Consider the following 21,616-nt stretch of genomic DNA (forward strand, 5'->3'; position numbering starts at 1 on the left):
AGCAGCAAAACTGGCAAGAGGTAATGAGACTTTCCACAAAATGTTTCTTTACTAGGACATAATAAATGACGATGGCTAACTCATCTACAGTGATTGCAGCATTCAACCCCAGAAGCCAAAAAGGGACCAGAATGAGAACAGGCATCCCAAGGTCACAAAAAGATCTTAATACTGAGGCCCAGGGGTCCTACCCATTCTCACGGACTTAACGCCCCTTCTATCCTAGCAGTTGTCTAGGGACTGAGGGGTTGGGGACCCTTTTAAGATTGTCTTCATGAAAGTGGGTGTAAAAAGCAAGTACTTCAATAGCTGTGGGGACAAGACAAGAGTTATTGCTTCCTTCACTTTTTGGTCTGATGAGTTTTGGAAGATAGTGGTAAAAAAAAATCAATATTAGATGGTTCTCAAAAAGAATATAGTGGCTCTTGCTATATTTCCAGGAAGGGACAGTTTTTCAGTGAGCAACTCAAATTGATGACATTGTCTCTCTGACCCCTAGATTTGTATGAAATCAGTAAGCCCTTGGATCTTTTTCCTTGATTGGTTTTTAAACAATGAAATATTTCAAATAACCACAAAAGCACAGAAATAATATGATCAACAACTATTATATTTAACACTTCTCAACATTTTGCTGTACACATTTCTTTCAGATGTTTTATTTTCTGGATAACTAAACTGATTATAGATTTGAAGTCACCTTGTTACTCTTACCTGATCTAACTCCCATATCATACTCCTCAGAAGAGCTGTATTGGGTGCATTTTTATGCCATTCTTACATATTTACTTATCCGAAAACAATATGTACTATTGTCTCAAGTGGTTTTAAACTTCACATAAATGGTATATCATTTTCCCAACTTCACTGTTTCATTCAACATTATGTTTTAAAGATTTAAACACATAGATACATATAGCTGTGGTTCATTTTAACTAAGGCAACACACTCTAGCATGTGACAATACTATAATTTATCTATTCTCTCATTGAGTATTAGGATGTTCCTAGAGTTTTGCTATTACAGTAATTCTGCAATGAGTATCTTGTGTATGTCTTCTCGTGCAGCTGTGTGAGATTGTCCTTAAGGACGAACATCTGGAAATCCAATTGCCGAGTTATAGGGCAAATGGATCTTGAGCTTTACTGGATAGTAAATTGGTTAGTCAGATGGTTGCACCAATTTGTGTCTCCATCGCAGTACATGGAAATTCTTGTTCCACATCCTTGCCAGTATACTGCCAAAACAGCATTGTCAAACTGTTGGACTTTTGTTTATCTGATGGTTATGAAATGGTATTTTATTTTGTATTTCCCTCATTGCTAGTGCTATCTAGCAGCTTTCCATGTTTCCTGGAGGCCCTGTAATCCTTTTGTACATTAAAGTTTTGGATCAGTAATGTATTTGTATATTCAAAAATTAAAGCAATATTTTAGAAGTATATATTGAAGGTGTTATTTCCACCCTATCTCATTCACTGCGCCCCTGCTCTCGATTTATTGATTTCTTGTATATCCTTGCAGTGTTCTTATGCAAATAAGTGCAAACAGGAATGCATAATCTTATCTTCCCCCCAACACAAAAATAACATACTATGTAAGTTGTTCTAAACTTTGCTTTTTATACTTAATCATATATCCTGGAGATCTTTTCCCATCACTGTGTACTTTTTTTATACTTGCACAGTATTCCACTTTTAGGTATAGCACAGATCATTCAACCAGCCTTCTCTTGGTGGGTGCTTTGGCTGTTTCCACTCTATCATTATTAAGAACAATGCTGTAAAGAATACCCTTGATCTTGTTCTGACTCACATATGGGATAAATTTCTAGAAGTGGGCCAGAGGAAAATAGTTTTCTAATTTTGATGGGTATTTTGATCTGTGTCAACAAATTCACTCCATAGAGTGTGGAAGAATGGTACCATTTTGCATTCCCACAACAATGTATGAGAGTGCCTTCTCCCACAGTCTTGACAACAATTTGTGTTCAAACTTTTGTTTTGTTTTGCAATCTAATTGGAGAAAATGGAGTCTAAATACATCTTTAGTTGTATTTCTTTTGTTATGAGAGAAGTTGAACATCTTTTAATTAATATGTATAAGGGATCTGTATATTTCTTTTTTTGTACCTCTAACCCATTCTTGTATTGGATTGTCTTATTGATTTCTAAGAGATAATTATATATTTGGGGATTTAATCCCTTTGTCTCAGATACGAGTTACAAATATTTTACCTAGTTTTTTTTGTTTTTGCTTATGAATTTTGTGCCATGCAGTAGTTCTTTTTTTCATTTTTTGTAATCAAATTTCTTAATCCTTTTTAGAAGAATCTGGATTTTTTTTAAAAGATTTTTAAAAATTTTTTTCCTTTTCTCCCCAAAGCCCCCCAGTACATAGTTGTATATTCTTCATTGTGGGTCCTTCTAGTTGTGGCATGTGGGACGCCACCTCAGCATGGTTTGATGAGCAGTGCCATGTCCACGCCCAGGATTCGAACCAACGAAACACTGGGCTGCCTGCAGCAGAGCATGCGAACTTAACCACTCGGCCATGGGGCCAGTCCCAGAAGAAGAATCTGGATTTTGAGTCACAATTAGAAAACTTTCCCCTCTAAAGTTATGAAGAAGTTTTCCTGTGTATTGTTCTATTTTTATGGTTTCATATTTCACATTTAAATATTTGATCTATTTGGTATTTATTCTGATGTTAGATGTGAGGATTTTCCATATGGCTACTGAGTTGTACCAGTAGCACTTTTTTTTTTTTTTACAAAGTTTATTGTTATCAATGATTTGAGATTCTGCTTTTATTGTATAATAAATTCCAACGTGTATTTGGGCCTGTTTTGGCTTTTTATTCTATTCCATTGTTCTGTCTCTTTGTGCTGTTTTAATTACTGAGACTTTATACTATGTTTTAATTCTATCAGTTCCTATTTTACTGAGTTTTTTAACAAAAAGTGTGTTTTGAATTTTGTCAAATTCTTTTTCATCATCAATGGAGAAGATCATATAATTTTTCTCCTGAGATCTATTCTATATTAATGGATTTTCTAATAGCCATCTTTGCATTCCTGAAACAAACTCCACTTGGTTGTAAAGTATCGTCCTATTAATGTGCTGATGAATTATGGTTTCTATTTTTTATTTAGGATTTTACATTGATATTCAGAAGTGTAATCAGCCTATATATCGGCCTATTTGTTTTATATTTATCAGATTTTAATAACAACATTGTACTGAAAATACAATGTGGAAATTAAAACCTAATTGTGTTAGTTTAATAGTGGAATGGACACAGGAGAAGAGAGGATTAGTGAATGTGAAGACAGGTCAGTAGAAAATACCCAAACTGAAGCACAGAGGGAAACAAGGAAGAATGGACCCGAAAAAGCACACACAAAAAACCAAAAAAACAAAAACAGAACAGAAAGCAGAAGCCATGCAGGACCCAGTCAAAAGGTCCACATACGTGTAATTGGAGTCTTAGAAATAGAGGAAAGAATGGGATAAAAAAATATTTTAAGAGATAATGGCTGAGAATTTTCCAAAAATGATGAATGACATTAATCCAAGCTTCACAAAGCTCAGCAAACCCTTAGTAGTACAAATACTGCTGAAAACCAAAGCAAAGAGAATATCATAAAAGTCGTTGGAGAAAAAAGACACATCACCTTGAAAGGCACACTAATAATACTGATGGCAAACTTCTCCGCTGAAATTATGGAAGCCAGAAGACAGTAAAATAACATCACTCAGGTGCTGAAAGAAAAAATGCTAACTTAGCATCCTTTACCTATTGAAAATATCCTTTAAAAGCGAAGACAAAACAAAGACATTTTTAGATTAAAAGAAGCTGAAAAAATATAGAATTCTGGGTTTCCATTGTTTTCTCCTTCATCATGTTGAAGAAACCATTCCATTGATTTTTACTTTCCATTGTTTCAGTCGAAAAGTTAGCTGTAATTCTAACCATGGGTCTTTTGAGGATAATCTATCTTTTTTCCTCTGACTGCTTTTAGGAATTTCTCTGTCTTTGATTTTCTTTAGTTTCACCGCAATATATTGTGTATGAATTTCTTTTAACTTATCCTATTTGATATTTGTTGGGCTTTTTGAATTGTGAACTGATGCCTTTAATCAATCCTAAAAAACTCTTAACTATCCTCTCTTGAAATATTGTCCTTGCTTCATTACCTCTTTCCTCTCCTTCTGAGTTTCTAATTAAACACCTACACCTTCTCACTCCATCTGCCTAGTCTTTTACCCACTCATTGTGCATTTTCCATATATTTTTATTTCTTCATATTGCCTTTTGTATTTTCTGAACCATCTTCCATTTCACTATTTTTTTCATAAACTTAATAAATTCTCTTATTAAGTATATTCTTAGAGTTTTTAAAATTTAGGTGATTTTTATTTTATTGCTATAAGAGCTAGAGTGTGGCTCTTTTTCAGAATTTCTAGATCTTTTTTTGATTTCCTATTCCTTGGATATAGCTTCAAACTGATCCTTTGTTTCTTTAAATTGGTAAGCGTAGTTGGGTCATAGTCTATATTTGATGATTCTAGCATCTGATTCTTTGTGGATCTGTTTCTGTTTTTCTTGTATCTTCTGGTTTTAACATATGGACTTTTATTTCTTTGCATGCCTGGTTATGTTGGACTATGTGCTTTTTAAAAAAATGTAGCATTATTCTAGAATAAACCTCAAAATGTGTTTATACTTTGTTAATTTCTAGGTGAAAAAGTGTTTGTATCTCTGTATGGAGCTGCCATAGACATGAATATAAGACTGGACAAGAATTCCTTGATCATTGAGAAAACCTACATATCTCTGGCCAATCAGCGAACGATAACTATTCACAACCGCAGTAACATCATTGCCCATTTCCAGTGGAAGATATTTGCTACCCAGGAAGAGGAAGACAAAGAAAAGTATAGGTTTGTAAGAAAAACTGCCTATATACTGTAATTTGGGGGAACACAAAACTCAGTGTTTATGAAAAACCAATGACTTTTGTTTTCAACCAACTCACACAATGTCAAATTTTTATAACTTGGTTCCAGTGAACAATACTCCTTTTTTCATTTAAAGAACTTGAGTTGAGCTATTTGGAACACAATGTTGTCCATCCTCAGATAATCTTCACCTGGTTATAATTTATCAGTAGCTAAACTCCTGGATTTTAAAGACCAAATACATCATTCTTCGCTATTCTCTCAAAACTAATCTACATGTGTGTATTTCTTTTCATAACCCTAACTAGATTGATCAGATTTCATAGGGTTTCTAGAAACAATCTCTTTTGGATTGGGATCAATACGGAATGTTTTTTCAGTCAGTGAAAAGATGTTTCTAGAAAATATAAAGAATGACGAAAAAGAAGGGCTTAGATATAACAGCTTATATATTCTCAGTTTTAGTAGCATTGCTCAATCCCTGATAACCATATGATTTAATAATGATTTCTTGTTGGTATCTTTAATCTTCTGGTTTTTAAAGATACTTCAGGCAGTGGAGAAAATTAAAAAATGGAAAACCAAACAGTTTTGACTAATCTCATCACAGCTAAATTTTGAATATTTCTTTTAACTGAGTCTATCTTTGCCTCTTTTAAACTCAATTTGCAATTTTATCTCCTTCCGTCCTCCCTGAGTTAGCACTTTTGCTGCTTTCATTGGAATTTATTTCAGCCTTTTTTATTTGCCTCTCCATTTTCATTAAAGATTGGCCCTGGGAAGCTTCAAAGCTTTGTTTAAACCAAGTTAGTATGTGATAAAAATAAAATTCTTAGGTCTGTGGAAACCAGGCAGAAAGCCCCCAGTGTGCTGTCCCTAATTGAATCAGAAGGAGCTGTGACAATAACAGGACACAGTGGACCAGAAGCTTTAGCATTCAGACGATGAGCTTTAATCACTGGATTGCCACTGTGTCATCTTTAAAAAGTGAGAAAAGAAAAGCCTTTCCTGCCTGAAACCTTCATTTTGCCTCCTGATATAGAAATACCAGTAGTTTAAAAAGGCAAGGGAAACTGCTAATCCATCACTTCACTTGTCTTGATTTCCCAGCTGACATACGCATACCAACAATCAGATTGGTCCAAGCACGTTTAGAGATAAAATGGGAGAGCAAGTACAAGTAAAGAAACAGCAGCATTTGCATTGTCTTTCCTTCACTATCTCTCTTGCTCTTTCTGTTATTTCCTCTAGCAATTTTTTCATAGCAAGGGAACAATAAAGAATAGCATTTTTATAACCATGATTGGAAGCCTTACTTTTATCATCTAGGATCGTGACCCTCCCTTAAACAATGAACTTGAAAAGTGGCTTCACATGCTAAATAAGAATACCTCCATTTTCACCTTGGGTGACACAGAGTGACGTAACTCATGGTTCTCCAAAGTGGATTGGTTGATCTAAGACGAGAGTCTATGGAATGCGCTGCCCCTTTCCTTCTCCCCCCTCCCCAATTTCTTATTTACCCGGGTGTCTCTTCTTTCCCATGCCCCTCTCCTTCCTTGATATGTCCCCAAGCATGTCACAACTTTCATCTTATTAGCCATGGATTCTTGTCCTGGATGTAACTAGCCATGAAATGCCCATCCTCTCAAAAAGCAAGGCAAATACAGACAGGTTTGCTCTTTACTGAACTTTTAGTTCCTGTCTCAGGGTAGTTGCCCCTCTGTGGGTAGCTGTGCCTTGCTGTGGGTATAGGCCCCTTTCTCCTCCACATCGCAAATTCTCAAATTGTCTCTTAGGCCACACATGAGTGGCAGATAAAGCAGAATGTTCTTATATAGCTTGCTTGTGGTCAGAGGTTTGCTCATCCTCGAGAAGCAGCAGTGAGATCTTTAGCTAATGGTATAAATTCTCTCTGGAGCCCCCAGTGAGACCAGTGCAGGAATCCCTGGCATAATCTTTGCATGACTCTTCTGCTCTTGATGGTGAGCAAACTCGTCTTTTGTCCTCTTCCTTCAGCAGTCTCTGCAGTTAAAATGTAGAGAGGAATGTTGACTTTGGTCCCGAACTTAGAACAGAGAAGATCTATTCTAAATGGGCTCATGCATACTTTGAGAAACTGAAATTTCCCTTTGCAGCACCCACAGGACCTGAGTTAAACCTGCCATGTAAATTTTAGGTGAGACCCAAGAGTGGGCCTGCTCCTCTCCAGTTGTAACAGTGGGGTGTCCCAAGGCATTCATCTACAGGAGCTGAAAGTTGACTTCAGGAACGCTAAGTGCTTTAACAGATGCCCTCAAGACCTTATTCCAGCCATCAGGGTTTCTTGTCCTCCAGCATCTTGATGATGTGCCTGGGCAAAGACTTGGATATCTTTTCTCCCAGTAGAGGAATTTCAGTCCTACTCAGGAATAGGAAGCCATATTCCTTTCTGGCAGTCTGTCATTTTCACCCCAGGAAGAATGACTTCTCCTTCTACTGCAGCATGTTGGTACAAACCTCGGACACATGTCCAGATTTGGGGGCCTTGGGCTCATCCCAGGCTCCAGACTCTGACAATGAAGATGTCACTTCCCCTAGGCAGAAGTTCTAGGCTTTAATTTTTTTTCCATTTTTTTAAACCTTCAGTATCAGATGTAGGGACCTTTACAAAATTACTTGTGGGTCTGTCTCCTTTCTGATGTTTTTCTGGGACTTGGAGAGAAATTAATCTCTTCAAAAACGGAGGTTGCATTCATCCCTCCTTACTTCCTCCTCCTTGCCCTGAGGGATTACAAAACATCCTACATCCTTCATGCTCATTCATATCACATTTTATTATATTCAGAGACTTGGCATGAGTTTTTCGGGATTTCTACTCCCCATTTCTCCATCAAGCTTATGGGATTGTCTCAATGGCTCTAATTCTAGATTTGCTCTGTACAAGAACTCCTAGAATCCTCAATGAAACACCCACAAAGTGATCAGAATGGATTTGTTCCACAACGTTCCAGTGTAGGAAATGACATGTTTCTCTAGATAAATCAGTTTTAATTGGTCTTTGAGCCTTCCACCTGAATAGTAATAAAAATTTAATCTCGGGGCCAGACCAGTGGTATAGTGATTGAGTTCGCATGCTCCGCTTTGGCAGCCCGGGGTTCACAGGTTTGGATCCCAGGTGCAGACCTACCACCACTCTTCAAGCCATGCTGTGGCAGCTTCCCACATAAAAGAGAGGAAGATTGGCACAGATGTTAGCTCAAGGACAATCTTCCTCACCAAAAAATAATTTAAAAAAAGAATCTGAAGACTTGAGTGGTACTTGGTAAGCAGGAAGAGGATTGCTAGTCCTCAGCTTATAACAGTCATCACAGAGTTACTTGGTGTCCAGGGTTACATGGTTTGTTTGAAGGTGGGTGGCTTCATCCTTTCCATGCCAAGTGTGGACATGGGAGTATTTCTGCCAGCTGTTAAGTCTGTGGCTCTTAGTTTTTAATCTCCTCAGCATCCAGTTACCACCTCTTGGGTGTGCTGCAAAGGAGCAGGGTGCAGGTCTCTAGCACTTCCAGATGAAGAAGCATTACTCGTTCAACACTACTGTAACTGAGACACAAGTCTTCCCCATTGACTATAGACCATAGGCTGGACTGTACCTATACCTGAAGGTAATGGGTGTTGAGGCTACCAGACCATTTGTAAAATAGGTTAAATCCATGGTTTTACTTGAAAGAGAAGGCTGGTGTGTTGTTACGCTCTCTAATGAGAGGTCCCATTATCTGTAAAACAGAACCACCTCTGAATACAAGAGACCATGAATGTCAGCAGGACAAGATTGCAAAACAATAAAGTGAGGTATATAGAAGCCCTTGTTGGAGTCAACTCAGCTGAAGGTGTTGTTTCACACTCCCTTCTTAGACTCTCAGCCGTGGCTTCAATTCTCCATCAGAGAACAAAGAGGAAGACGTCTGGTATCCCCACTCCCCTTTGCATTATAGGGCTGTTACTGATGCAAGAGTCCCAACAGCATGGGAGAAGAATAGCATTTGGGAATTTTTGTTTTGTTCTTTTTTGTTTTCTGGTCTAAGTGTTGAGTTAATCATGCTCCTTAATGCATGGAGCATTATCATCCTTGGTCCACACAAAGCAATTTATCCCCACACCCCACACCCATTAACCCCCCTAGATAAATATAATGTTTATGATTCCCATTATTTGTTTAACCAATCCTTCAATCTCTTACATCAAGTTTACCTCATTTTTTTTGTTTTGTTGCTAACACTGTAATGAACCTCTTTGTACCTCTGTCTTTGTTTGCATCCATGATTGTTCATTCCTACAGATAGGTATCATAAATTCCACTCACAGGAATATGTGGTTTCCTTTCTTTCTGTGGACTGAGTTCTCTTTGATTTGCCCTGCTCTGCCCAGAAGAATAGAAGGACTGCCACTCTGGTTACCTTGGACACTGCTTCCCAACTAGCAATAAAAGGAAGCACAGAGTGCTTTCTTTCTTGGGACCAGAACACACTGAATCCATTTCTTTGACTTCTTTATGCTCAGTGACCAAAGGACGCTGAGTGCTACAGTTATTAAAAAGAGTTATTTGACATTGCTGAGTATATGGTTTGCATGAAGTCATTTAGAAAATACTTGGGGCTGGGGCAGGAATTCAGTGACCTTAGGCTCTCACTGAGCACTCACATTGCTAAATAATTTGTCTCTCACCATTGGTCATGCCAGTAAAATGGTGATGATATGTCCTGAGAGGAGATAAAATTCAGTCATCAAAGTTCAGGTGAAGTAACTGATACCCTGAGTAATGTGAACACAGCTTCAGTGAGAGCAGAGAGCAGAGGGTTGGGGAAGGCTGCTTTTCTGACATTGCGATGGATATTCATGATGGATTTGATGGGTGGATGAGACCATTTCCAGGAGGATGGACTGGAGAGGAGCCTTTTACAAACTTCTTGCTGGGAAGAAGCTAGAAAGAAAGAGAAAAGAAGGTATCTCAGGTGTAGTTGGAGCATTTTATAAGCTTGACAGCTTGATAATTGCCTATGGTTGACATAGGGAGAAACTAGTATTTATTGAGCAACTGCTTTGTCCCAGAAACTGCACCAGGTCCTTGATCACATTTGATCTTCAACTCATCTCTACCATTGAGGACCTCCTATTGTCTCTATTTTATAGGTGAAGGCATTGAAGCTTACAGGAATTAGGTAACTCCCAAAGTCACAGAGCTAGTAAATAGACAACAGAATTAATATCCAAACCTAGTCCTTGCTGGCTCTAGATTCTGTTCTCCAGGTAACTAACAGCTAAGAAAGAATTAAAGCTAAGCAAGGTAAAAGAAACAAAATTGTCCTGTAAGTGTGAGAGGCAGGGTAGCTGTTAAATATTTAAAAAGCAGCCTGGAAGACACTGTTACCTAAAATAAAATATTTGTCCCAGTATACATAAGGTCTCAGGAGTAAGCAAATGGGCTTAAGTAGGACAGGGGGCCCAGGAGGACTTCTTGAAGGAAGTGACTAGAGATGAACAAACTGAGGCTCTTGAGAGGTTAAAGTACAAGGTCGCCCACCCAGTATGTTACAGACTCAGGGCAAGGAGAGACCACCCCAGGGTGATGGATGAGACCATTTCCAGGAGGATGGACTGGAGGGGAGCCTTTTACACACTTCTTCCTGCGAGTGCCAAAATAAATCTCACGTTTCCTGTATTTTCTTTAGAGTCTGTGATCATCTGATCGAAGAGGAAAAGACTGAGACCGACGAGTTTTTTGAAGAGTGCATTGTTGATCCTTCACTCCGAGAACGTCTTTCCATTCTCTCCCACACCTTTGAGAATCAGAGAAAGCTGGTTCAGGCAGACAGCATGCTCTTCTTGAATAACGTTTTCACTATTGAGCCCTTGGTGAGCACATAAATACAATCTGACCCTACAGTAAGCATAGTGGGAGCGCGGGCTTATTTTGGTAGAGTACTCACTCTGGAATTGATATAGTGAGTCCTGAGAGCGTAAAGATTCCATCTGAAGAGGCTCATCCTCATTGTGAGACAATGAGTGAAGATTAAGGGTAAGAATGCTCATAGATCACACTTTCTATGCACCAATCACTATGGTAAACACTTTATATATGTTACCCGATTTATCGCATTTGTATGTATATTATATTACTACAATCTTATAAGATATAATCAGTTCCCCATTCTACAGATGAGGAAATTAAGACTTAGAGAAATTTGATAACTTGCTCAAGACCAAACAGTGGCAGTGTTTAAAAATTTATCTCTGATTAGCCTGACCCTAGAGCAGGGTTTCTCATCCTCTGCACTATTGACATTTGGGGTTAGATAAGTCTTTGTCCTGTACATTGTAGGATGAATGCTATTAAACATCCATCTGTGGATGTTTAGCATCAACTGTGACAACTGAAAGTGTCTCCAGACATTGCCAAATGCCCCCTGGTGGACAAAATCACTCTGGTTAACTGCTTTGTCCTTTAGTCACTCCATAAATACTTATTGACTGCATGTTCTGTACTGGGCACTGTGTGTGAACAGGCAACGATGAGCAAAACAGATATAGTCTTCGATCTTGCTGTCTCTCCAGTGAGAGCTGAGCCAGAGTTAGAACATGGTCTCTGATTCCACAGACCAAACTCTTGACCACCCTGCCCTACTGCCTCAAAATGAAAGTAGCTAGCATCTTCCATACTGATTATGTGTTGGGTACTGTGCGTTACCTTATGCTTGGCAGTCACAGAGTGATGTGAGGATAAAGACAGCAATAGAGTTGAGAAAGCCCACTGCTAGTTAGAGCTGCTGGACTGTTACCATTCAAGCCAGTGGAGAGAAGACATGGGCACAAGGACACATTAGAATACAGGGTCACTTGTGGGAATTGCCACTGACTTGTGTAGACCTGTTTTCCTTATATCTGCACCTCCAAATTGTTTTTAAAGGAGATAACATAGAAAAGGAATTCCATGGCTAAATAAGTTTGAGAAACACTGGGTTCAATATTGTTTGAAAGGTTTCTCTGCTGTAAGACTTCTGAAAGTCTTTAATACGGTGATGTGCCTTGTAAATCTTCAAGAGGGAGCCTTCCCTTGGAGACATCCTTTGGGACTAGTGTTTTGTGGGACCTGCTGTGTGAATCACTGATGAAGACAGTCAGGACACTAGGTCAGAGGCTGAGGTGATTATCACAGGCTAAGAAGTTGGAGGAGGTTTCTTGGGAGCAGAGCCTTGAATTGGTTCTTCCAGGATGAGACTTTTGCTGTTGTTGAGGAAGATCACCTTGAGCCAAGATCTGTTGCCAACTTCCTCTTTTTGCTTGAGGAAGATTTGCCCTGAGCTAACATCTGTGCCAGTCTTCCTCTATTTTATATATGGGTTGCTGCCACAGTATGGCCACCGACAAGTGGTGTAAATCCACGCCTGGGAATTGAACCCAGGCCACCAAAGTGGAGCATGCTGAACTTAACCACTAGGCACTGGGGCTGGCTCCAGGATGGGACTTTTGAAGAACAAAATTGGGGATGTACATGGCATAGCTCATCTAAGCCTCCATGAATAGATCAGTTTGCTTGAAGAAAAGGGCTCGTGTAGGAAAACAAGATTGGAGATGTGCGTTGAATCTTCTGTCATGTCAGAAGACTGTCCAGGGCTCAGTGAGCAAAGAGATCTTCAGAGACGATGAGTTAGATAAGCAAGAAGTTAAGTCAAGATGAACATATAGTCTTGGACAGACAGGACAGGTAGCAAGAGTGAAAACATGTCAAGCCCAAAGATGTTGAAAAGCATTAGAGGTCCAAGCAAGCAAGTGGCTGAGCAGGGCAGAGGCAGGGAGAAACAATCAGGGCTGACAATCTTAGACATGCCTATAAGGTCCAGCATGTGGACAGTCCAAGAGTCTTCCCAGCCGCTACCACAGATCCAGGCTGATGACTGTTGTCCTATTTCTCATTGCCTTCTGGGAGTGATGGCTCTGGAATTACAAACATTGGTGGTCAGGAGGAGGTGGCAGGCCCACAGGTGAGTCTTGTACATTTCCAATTCAGAAGTCAAAAGACTAGGGTTAACTCACATTTTCTTCTTCTGATGCTCTCTTTCATGAACCACGCTTCTTGATGGAGATATATGAGTGCTAAAATATGGGATTTAATATGTTTGTTTTTGAATTCCAGATGAGAACTGAGTTGGGCATTCTTAGCACAAGGCATTTTTTCACCATTAGGAAGAAAAATATTTTCTTTAGATAATGACACACAGAAATGGTACTTTTAAGTAATTGAGACTAATTTTGTTTATATTGTTTGGGGAAAAAAATCACTGGAAACAGGAAGGGGATAATACTCAGTTAGAGTGTAAATGGTCTTTAGGGCGTCTGTAATGATTTTGTCTTTTGTGTACACTATTCAGAATTTCATCTCATGATAGTATTCATTAGCTGATTCTTAACAGTTTTTGCAAAATGAAAATGAAGGCATAAAACTTTTCTTGTGTCTTCTTAAAGTCATTCTGGTCAAAACAGCAGAACTCAGTGTCAGTTATAGTGAATTATTTATTGATGTTAAATCTCCTTTTTTTTCTTCTTAAAGCTCCTGATAGTTTTATAGAAATACAGTTCTTGTGAGTGTAATATAATCTTACCTTGTACAGTACTTTTGAAGGTATTTGATGGGAAAATTCTACCATTTCATTAGCTTCTTGACCCAAATGTAGAAAATGGGTTTTTTCTACTGTAGAGATTTTTATTTTCTGATACAGGTAAATAAATGCTAAAGTAGTTTGGGATGAGAGAGTTGGGGAAGGATTTATAGAAAAGATGAGATCTAAGCTGAATTTTAGAAGGAGGATAAAATTTAATTAAGTGTAAAGGAAGAAGGAAAATGTTTCCAGTTGGATAAATTATGGAAACAAAGAAAACAGAAAGCATTAGGTTCCTGGCATATTAAATAATAATGAATAGAGCAGTGTTTCTGGAGCAGGAAGTCATGGAAAATATGAAAAATAAGATTTGAAAGGAGAGTGGAGGAAATCTCTGTCTGGCCAACCTGTTGTGCTATAGCCTACAGGCTATTGTCTGCCACAGTGTGGCTCTGCAAACACTGAATCTGAGGGGTCATACTGTATATTCCTTGCAAAAAGGAAGCTTTGTGGTCAAATAAGTTTGGGAAATACTTGGGAAATCCAAGTGGTAGAGCATAAGCAACATTTCCCCATGACCATACACTCCTGTTCTCACACAGCACACCAAGGTTATCCAAGACTCACTACAGGGTTTGAAGCGGGAGCATGATGTGTTCAGGATGTTTTAGAAAGATTATCCTGGTAGCCACGTATGGGTTAAACTGGAGGAAGGTGGACAGAGGGTGGAATGAGTGGTGCAGGTTGGGCAGGGGAAATGCACTAGTGCAGGAAGAGTCAAGGAGCCTGAACATCTCTGTAGGCAAGTTCAGGGTGATATGTGAGGACGATGCTGACTCAGATGGTCAGCCCAGTGATAGTCAGAAAGCAAAGGAAGTGGCAGATGTGAGAAATGTTCAAAAGAAAGACACTAAAGTGCTTTTCAATTGACTGGCCATTGAGGGTAACACATGGTGAAGAATCACATATCTCCTCAGCTCTGAACTAGAGTGACAGGCAGAATTATGATGTCTTTGATAGAAATTAGCAAGTCAAGAGGCGGTTTAATTCCCAGCTTTGCCAATAGCAAATGTGACCTTAAGTAAGCCATTTGATCTCCCTTGGCTTTGGTTGCCTTGTACATAAAATAAGGATATGGGGTAGGATACTTTTATTCTTTTTGATTCACAAGTTACGATTCTCCGATTTAGGAACAGAGTCTGAACTCCTTAAGGTCAAAGAATGCCTTCTCCTCATCTGTGCCCCAGGCCTAAAAAGAGAGAAGGAAGGAATGAAGGAATGGAAATCAATTAATGGTGATGTTTGGTTCCTAAGGTGTTGAATTTGAGATGATAATAGATATCCAAAAAGTTTTGGAAACGCAGGACTAAATTTGTGGAAGGCGAATCAGGAAGGGAGGCAAGATTTGTGAGTATCCTATAGAGGTATTCATTGAAAGCCTGAAAAGCAGATGGAAATTCTAAGAGCAGAACAAAGAAGGAAAATTGCAGAGGGCCCAAGACAGCCCCCAGGTGCTGACCTTTAGAGGCCCTGCAAAGAGAGGAGCGGCTATGAATTGAGAGAAGGGTGGCCGAGAGGAGTACCAGCCAGCTGAGAACTCATCAGTCTATCTTACATGTCTTTCAACCCTGTTATGCCTGGTTCATCATTTTCTACTGAAGATCTCTTCTGAGTCTTGCTCACGTATCAGATGAGTTATGCCAAATGGCCGCTGTTAAATTTCTGACAGTTGAGCCATGCATCAGCAATTAGTTTTTTATTAGGGTGTGATTCCTTTTAATTAGCTTCTTGATATGAGTTGAGTTCACAGTAGAAGCAGAGAAGATTAAACCAAGCAGTGTCACCTTCTGATCTCACAATCAATCTCTAATTGATATGCTATTCAAAAAATAAAAATAGGGCCGGCCTGGTGGCAGCATAGTGGTTAAATTCGCGTGCTCTGCTTGGGTGGCCTGAGGTTGACAGATTCGGGTCCCAGGTGCAGACCTATGCACTGCTTATCAAGCCATGCTGTAGCAGGTGTCCCACATGTAAAGTAGAGGAAGATAGGCACAGATGTTAGCTCAGCAAAAAGAGAAGGATTGGTGGCAGATATTAGCTCAGGGCTAATCTTCCTCAAAGAAATAAATAAAAAATAAAATGTTGGTGTAGGGGCTTAGAGACCACCTTGCTTTCTGATGGGCTCTTCAGCTTCTGTCCACCGTGGAAGGACATTGTCTCCAAATGAAAGAAACTTAAAAAGGAAAAAAAAAAAAAACTGGTTACTTAGGTTCTGAAAATAAAGAAGAAACAACATGCTTATTTTCTCAGATCTATGTCTGTGCATCTTGGTTCTTCAAAATGCATCAGCTGAAACCAAGGTTAGTTTAGCCCTTATTGTCTTCTCTCCTATTGAGTGTTTTATGGGACTCTTTCAATTTAAAGCAAGTACATTCAGGATCAAGAGATCCGTCACTGTCGCTAAAGTGCCCAGAGGTGGTGATGGGTTTGAATTTAGTCAAATTTTATTAATATGATCATGTGAGTAGTTTGACTCAATGCTGTGAGAATGACTGACCAAAACCCTACAGCTTCAAGTTCTTGCTCTGTTCTGCCACCTGCTCACCACTTGGCCACTGGTTAGTTCCATTGCCTTGGCTCACTTTCTTCTCATCAAGCTCATTGCACAGCGTTGCCGTAGGGTCTCTTGTTCGAACCTTGAGGAGCTATGCTGGCTTGTCTTGGGTACTGAAGTGGTCACAGAGTGTAGAAGTGGGAATCTGTCTTTTGAGAAACCCCAGAGGCATTCATTAATGGAGAAAGGGGGTAGGCAAGGATCCAGAGTGACCACAGGGGGAAGGCAGTTCTGGGCAGATACAGGACAGAGGTCTGGAAGAAATTTTTTTTAGCCTCACTTGGTAATTTATTGATATTCTAATAGTAGCCATAATTGTTCTAGTCATAAAAGCATGTGGCATATTACTACTATTTATACCAAGTTCCTCATGTCAGTTCTTTTGATAATGTCTTGAAGTATTAATGCAATTTGCCTAAAATTTTCCATTTGTTCCTTACCTAGAGAAGGTATTGGCTTCTGTAAAATACTGATCATTTCTCAAGCCACCTGCTTCTATATAGTTTTTTTCCCCATTGGAAAGGAATTGTGAAATTGAGTCTGTTATGCATGTTTTCTCCTTCTAGAAAAGCAAGTGGAATCGACTACTTTCAAAAATATAATATTCTATTTTGCTAGATGGACTCTGGCTGCACAGAATTTTGACAGTCTCATTCTGTTATATCCTCTGCTTAGGTCTCCTGGGCATTCTGAGTAAGAGAGATTCAAAGACAAGAAAACATGATTCAGAGAATTGAGAGGCAGAAGAATATCACAGGGCAAAAAGAGAATTAAGTTTTTGATTTCCATAGGTGTCTAGGAGTCCTCTGAGAAATCACATCACAGATGTGTTGGCCTTGTTTCTCAACTCCGGTGCTGCTGGCTCAGGTCACACTTTAAGATGTAGTGATTTTCTGAATGTTGAACACATGATACTTTCTTAAAAAGAAAGCTCTGAGAATTTAGAGGTATTTGCCCAAACTGGTCCTAGCTGATTGGCTAGCATCAGTGAGCAGGGGAAACATTTCTGCTTCTGTTTTGTTGTCTTTTCCATCAAAGAAAACTTCATCCAGTATCCCTAAGGAAAAGTCAGCTTAATTTAACTAAGCCTTAAAAAGGGAGAGAAACTTGATAATTCCTTTTTACCGTGTAAGTAATAGTAAACCATGCTCTGTTGTCACCTAAGCCTGCAGAAAACATGCAGTTCAGCAATTCAGACTTTGAAAGCACAGCTCAAATTTAGTTTACTTTATTTTTCCCAAATCGGTATAGCATGTGAGCTCAGCAGAACCAGGTTGGGTGGAAGCCCAGATGGCTACCAAAAAGGAAAGATCTAGCTTTTTACTGCAAACCCCTTCCACTTCTTGTACCATTAGCCATGAGTCACATTGCAAATATGTGGGAGCTGACACCTTGGAAATGGACACCAGAAAGGAGAAAGGAGGACAGGGATCCGCTGAGAACAAACTGTCCTTGACAAGTCGCAGCTCTTCCGATAGCACGGTTTTCCTATTCTTCAGCCTCCCTTTATCATTGATGGTCTCTCAGATCTTTGTGCTCGGGCAAACCTTTTCCGGTTGTGCTGGTACATTCACTATTGTACTGGAGAAGCAGCGTACGTGGACGGAGGCCTAGGGAAGTCTCAGAAACAGCAAAGTTCCTCGTGGCTCATTAAATAACTCAACACCCTTCCTTGCTGGAAAAGACACAAATCTGTTCTCTCCAGAGAAAGGCACGAACATCACACATAATGACCTCGGTTCTGTAAAACCGCGGTGGCATTTTCACTGTATATGGGTTGGAGTATCTCACCCAAGACAGAGAACACCTTTTGTGAAACTTCCTCTGACAGACGGCCAGATCTTAGATCCCCCTCTTAGAAACTTTTCTGGTCATTATTTTGAGAATCAAAATTTTATGAAATTCAGTTTTTTGTCCTAGGAGATGCAATGGAGTAGAAAAATCTTCTTGCATGTCATGTGCCAATTCAATCTTTACTCTCAATGATAATTAGGGTAGTTTACCTTCAACTTTTTAGCTTCCTTTTTTTTTTTTCTATTTGTCTTTGAGACAACTTTATTTGCCCCAAGTGATGATAAGGAGAGCCATTTTTTCTCTCACTGATCTGGAAGTTTCTAGAAGAGTAGTTGTGGGTAGTGAAACAGATTATAGCTTCTAATTAGTGCTTCTTTTTTTTCTCTTATTGATTGATGGAAATTTGACTTTAGGAGGATGTTTTTATTTCCCAAGAGAAATTCTTTAAATTTTCCTTAAATATAATAAGATAGCTGGAAACATTTGTTTATGTTGTCAAGAATATTTTCATTTTGGTGGAACGTGATGGAATTCATCACACAGGGTAGCAGCTCTTCAAATCATTATTCACTGACCTTGTTGTGGGCTGCCTGGACCCTGACCCAAGCGGGATAACTTGATAAAGATCTACCAGTGTATTTCTCAGGAGCTGCAACATACTGATGTTGACTGTGTCATCCGAGAGAACCTCCTGAGAATCACCTTCTAAGGGAGTTGAACATATGAACATGCAGGGCGTCCTGCTATGTTCACCAGACAGAAGCACCAGTCATGCTGGCTTCATCTAAACCTGATTATTGCTTGTAATGATTTAAATTTATTCTGGCATTTTTTTATGATGTGAGAAAGGTCACTCATGACTTCTTGTTATAATTGCAGTGAGGTTCAGGAAGTGAGATTGTCACTCAGCTAACATCCATACCAACCTTCCTCTATTTTGTACGTGGGTTGCTGCCACAGCATGGCTTGATGAGCAGTGTGTAGGTCCGCGCCCAGGATCCAAACCTGTGAATGCTGGGCCGCCAAGCGGAGCACATGAACTTAATCACTATGCCACCGGACTGACCCTGCCAGTATGATTTTTTAAGGAGATCATTTTTAAAGTATACTTTCTCATGATTGTATTAATCACCTATCATGAACCAGTGCAGTAGGTTCATAGACAGCTTTCAGAACATCTCAGCACTGCGTCCATCAAGTCACTTGGTTGTTTGTTCTTGTTCCAGAAGGAAACATGAAGTTCCATTTCCAGAGATATTTAATATTTGTGCAAAAACTGCAATATGGGAGTTTGCTTTAGACCTGAAAATTCAAAATAGCTTCCTTCTAGCAGGTCACTTGATTAATAAGTGAAATGCAGTCATGAGTCCAGGAGAAAAACAAAACATTAGCACATGAAGGAAGTTAATTAAAATATAACTGAAGGCCATTTTGACAATTATTTTCAACAAGCAAGATAATAGTCACTTATGGATTATATGTTATATACTCAGTCTCTCATTTGGAGCAGGAAAGTGGACAGGGATGGGAGAGAAGTCATATATGGAAGGAAAGCAGAACAGCAGGGCTTCTGTGTGATGAGGCTGGTTTCACAGGACTAGGAAGAAAGGATATTGATGTCAGTGCCAGTAGGGAAAATTCTGAATGTTTTGGTTTTCAGAAGGAAACTTTAGAAGTGAGCGACAAAGAAAGAAAATTCTTTTCAGAGACATAAATAACATGGAAGTTAATTTCAGAAATGTTGGAGAAGTAATATGAAATGTTTCAAAGATAGATAAGTAAAAGTGGGGTCATTTTAGGCAGATTGCCTGTTTCAAGGGTTTGTTCTCTCTGATTTGCTAGAAAGTGCTGTGTTAAGTTTTTGCTATAAAGAAATAGACGTTCTTTGACTTTTAATCTCTACTGAAAAATAAAAGTGTCCTTGTACATGTTCCCAACTCCTTCAAATGACCTGATATTGAAAGCATCCCTCTGCGAGAGGAAACCGAATGACCACACTTCAGTTTTCACAGACACGCACAGCCCTCTTAATGCACGTCACCTGCTACCGGCCCAGGAGAGGACTTTCGAATAGGATTTGTCCTTGAATTATCTCCCAGGGCTCAGTAAAAGCTGCAAGTTACCAGCCGATGTCACAGGCACAGTAAAACAACTACAGCCCAGGATAAGGAAGCACTGAGCCCACAGTCCCGTTCGCTCAGTCTGAACCCTGTGACTCAGATCCCCTTGCACTGGTGTTCCCTCTCCAAGCAGAGGGGTTTCTCAGCCTTCAGGGAGCCTCTGTGGCACATGATCCTCTCATGGTCACATCTGGACATCAACACGCTCTCCTCTGGGGAGATTCTGGTTGCCTCTCTGGAGCGTGTCCATCCCACCATTTCCAACTCACCAGTTCTGATAATCAGACTTCTTTGATGATGGGTGTCCAAGAGCGCTTCTGGGAGAGAACTTAAGTGTGTTACTTTCTTGTCTGCCTATGGACCTTGGATTCTCTTGCTCGGATAATGCTTTGGGAAGGAGTCTGGCCCACCCCAAACCAAAAGATCCCTGAATTTGCCCACTTGTACTGAACTCATCTGATTTTCAGTGTATCCTTTTGCAGGCCACTTCCTACCATTCTGGTGAGATCTTTCTAGCATGGGTTTTCTCAGGATCCAAGATGGCTGCTTTGGTCAGTCAGTTTGAATAGGAACAGGTCAGCTGTGTCCATTCTACACCAGAGTCTAAACCCACCAGGGAGATACAAATGTCTCATGGGTTAGGAAGAAGCTCAGGGCTTCAGCTATTCTGAGATGGGCTGCCCGCTGATACACCAGTGAATGGATGAGCCACCCCTTCTGCCTGGCCTGTAGGTCCATTCTAGCCATGAGTGCTCCTAACATTCCATTTCACTACAACCCCACAAATGAAAAGGGGCCAGGTATTTGCCATGTATCAGAAGGAAACAGGTACTTGTTTCAAGGTTTGGAAAAGCACCACAGTGAAATGCCTAAATAAGTGAAAGTGATTAGGACTTCCCTATTCCCTACGTGATCTCAAAGGGCCCTTTTAGCTCTAAAATGATATGACTTTTGTGGCTCCAGTTGAGGAGAAAATGGCAGAAACAGGCTATAAAGACTAACAGGCATCTAACCAGACAACTGAGTGGATACGACTGATTCAATAAATATGTGGAGCACTGACTGTAGGCCGCCTCTGGTTTAGGCGCTGGGGATAAAACAATGCCCACCCTCATGGAGCCTTCATTCTAGTGTGCTCAGCTGGGATGTGAGCACTCCCAGGACCCACATGCCAGTCACAGCCATGACTGCTACTTCTCGGAGGCTCCGAGCCCTTCATCATTCTGAAGTCAGGGCACGCTGCCTGAGAAGCACACTGATCAGACTGTCGCCTGCATCAATAAACCCCAATTGGATCTAGTTTTCTCTTTTCTCCCTCTTGTTTGATGACTGCATTTTAAACCATTTTGTTATCTGAGCCCCTTTTTTTCCCAGCACTATGTTCATTTCTAGCCCCACTGGAAATAAAATATGCGTTGGGGACTATCTAAAACTGGAGCCTGTTTATCAAGTTGTCTTTCCTTAGTTTTCTATTTAGCTGGTGGGACCCTTT

At 39.8% G+C, this 21,616-nt stretch overlaps 1 protein-coding gene across 8 annotated transcripts in view; it reads left to right on the top strand.

Annotated features, from left to right (window-relative positions):
* Window positions 1–21,616, top strand: part of HYDIN (HYDIN axonemal central pair apparatus protein) — a 335,679-nt gene that overhangs the window by 75,230 nt on the left and 238,833 nt on the right. For all 8 annotated transcript variants that reach the window (XM_046683578.1, XM_046683582.1, XM_046683583.1 and 5 more), the window contains 2 exons: window positions 4,744–4,945; window positions 10,672–10,855. In XM_046683578.1, the coding sequence (XP_046539534.1) occupies window positions 4,744–4,945; window positions 10,672–10,855 (386 nt within the window). The remainder of the gene's footprint in view (window positions 1–4,743; window positions 4,946–10,671; window positions 10,856–21,616) is intronic.

Source organism: Equus quagga, chromosome 13, assembly GCF_021613505.1.
Source record: "Equus quagga isolate Etosha38 chromosome 13, UCLA_HA_Equagga_1.0, whole genome shotgun sequence".
In the NCBI taxonomy this organism is placed as follows: Eukaryota; Metazoa; Chordata; class Mammalia; order Perissodactyla; family Equidae; genus Equus; species Equus quagga.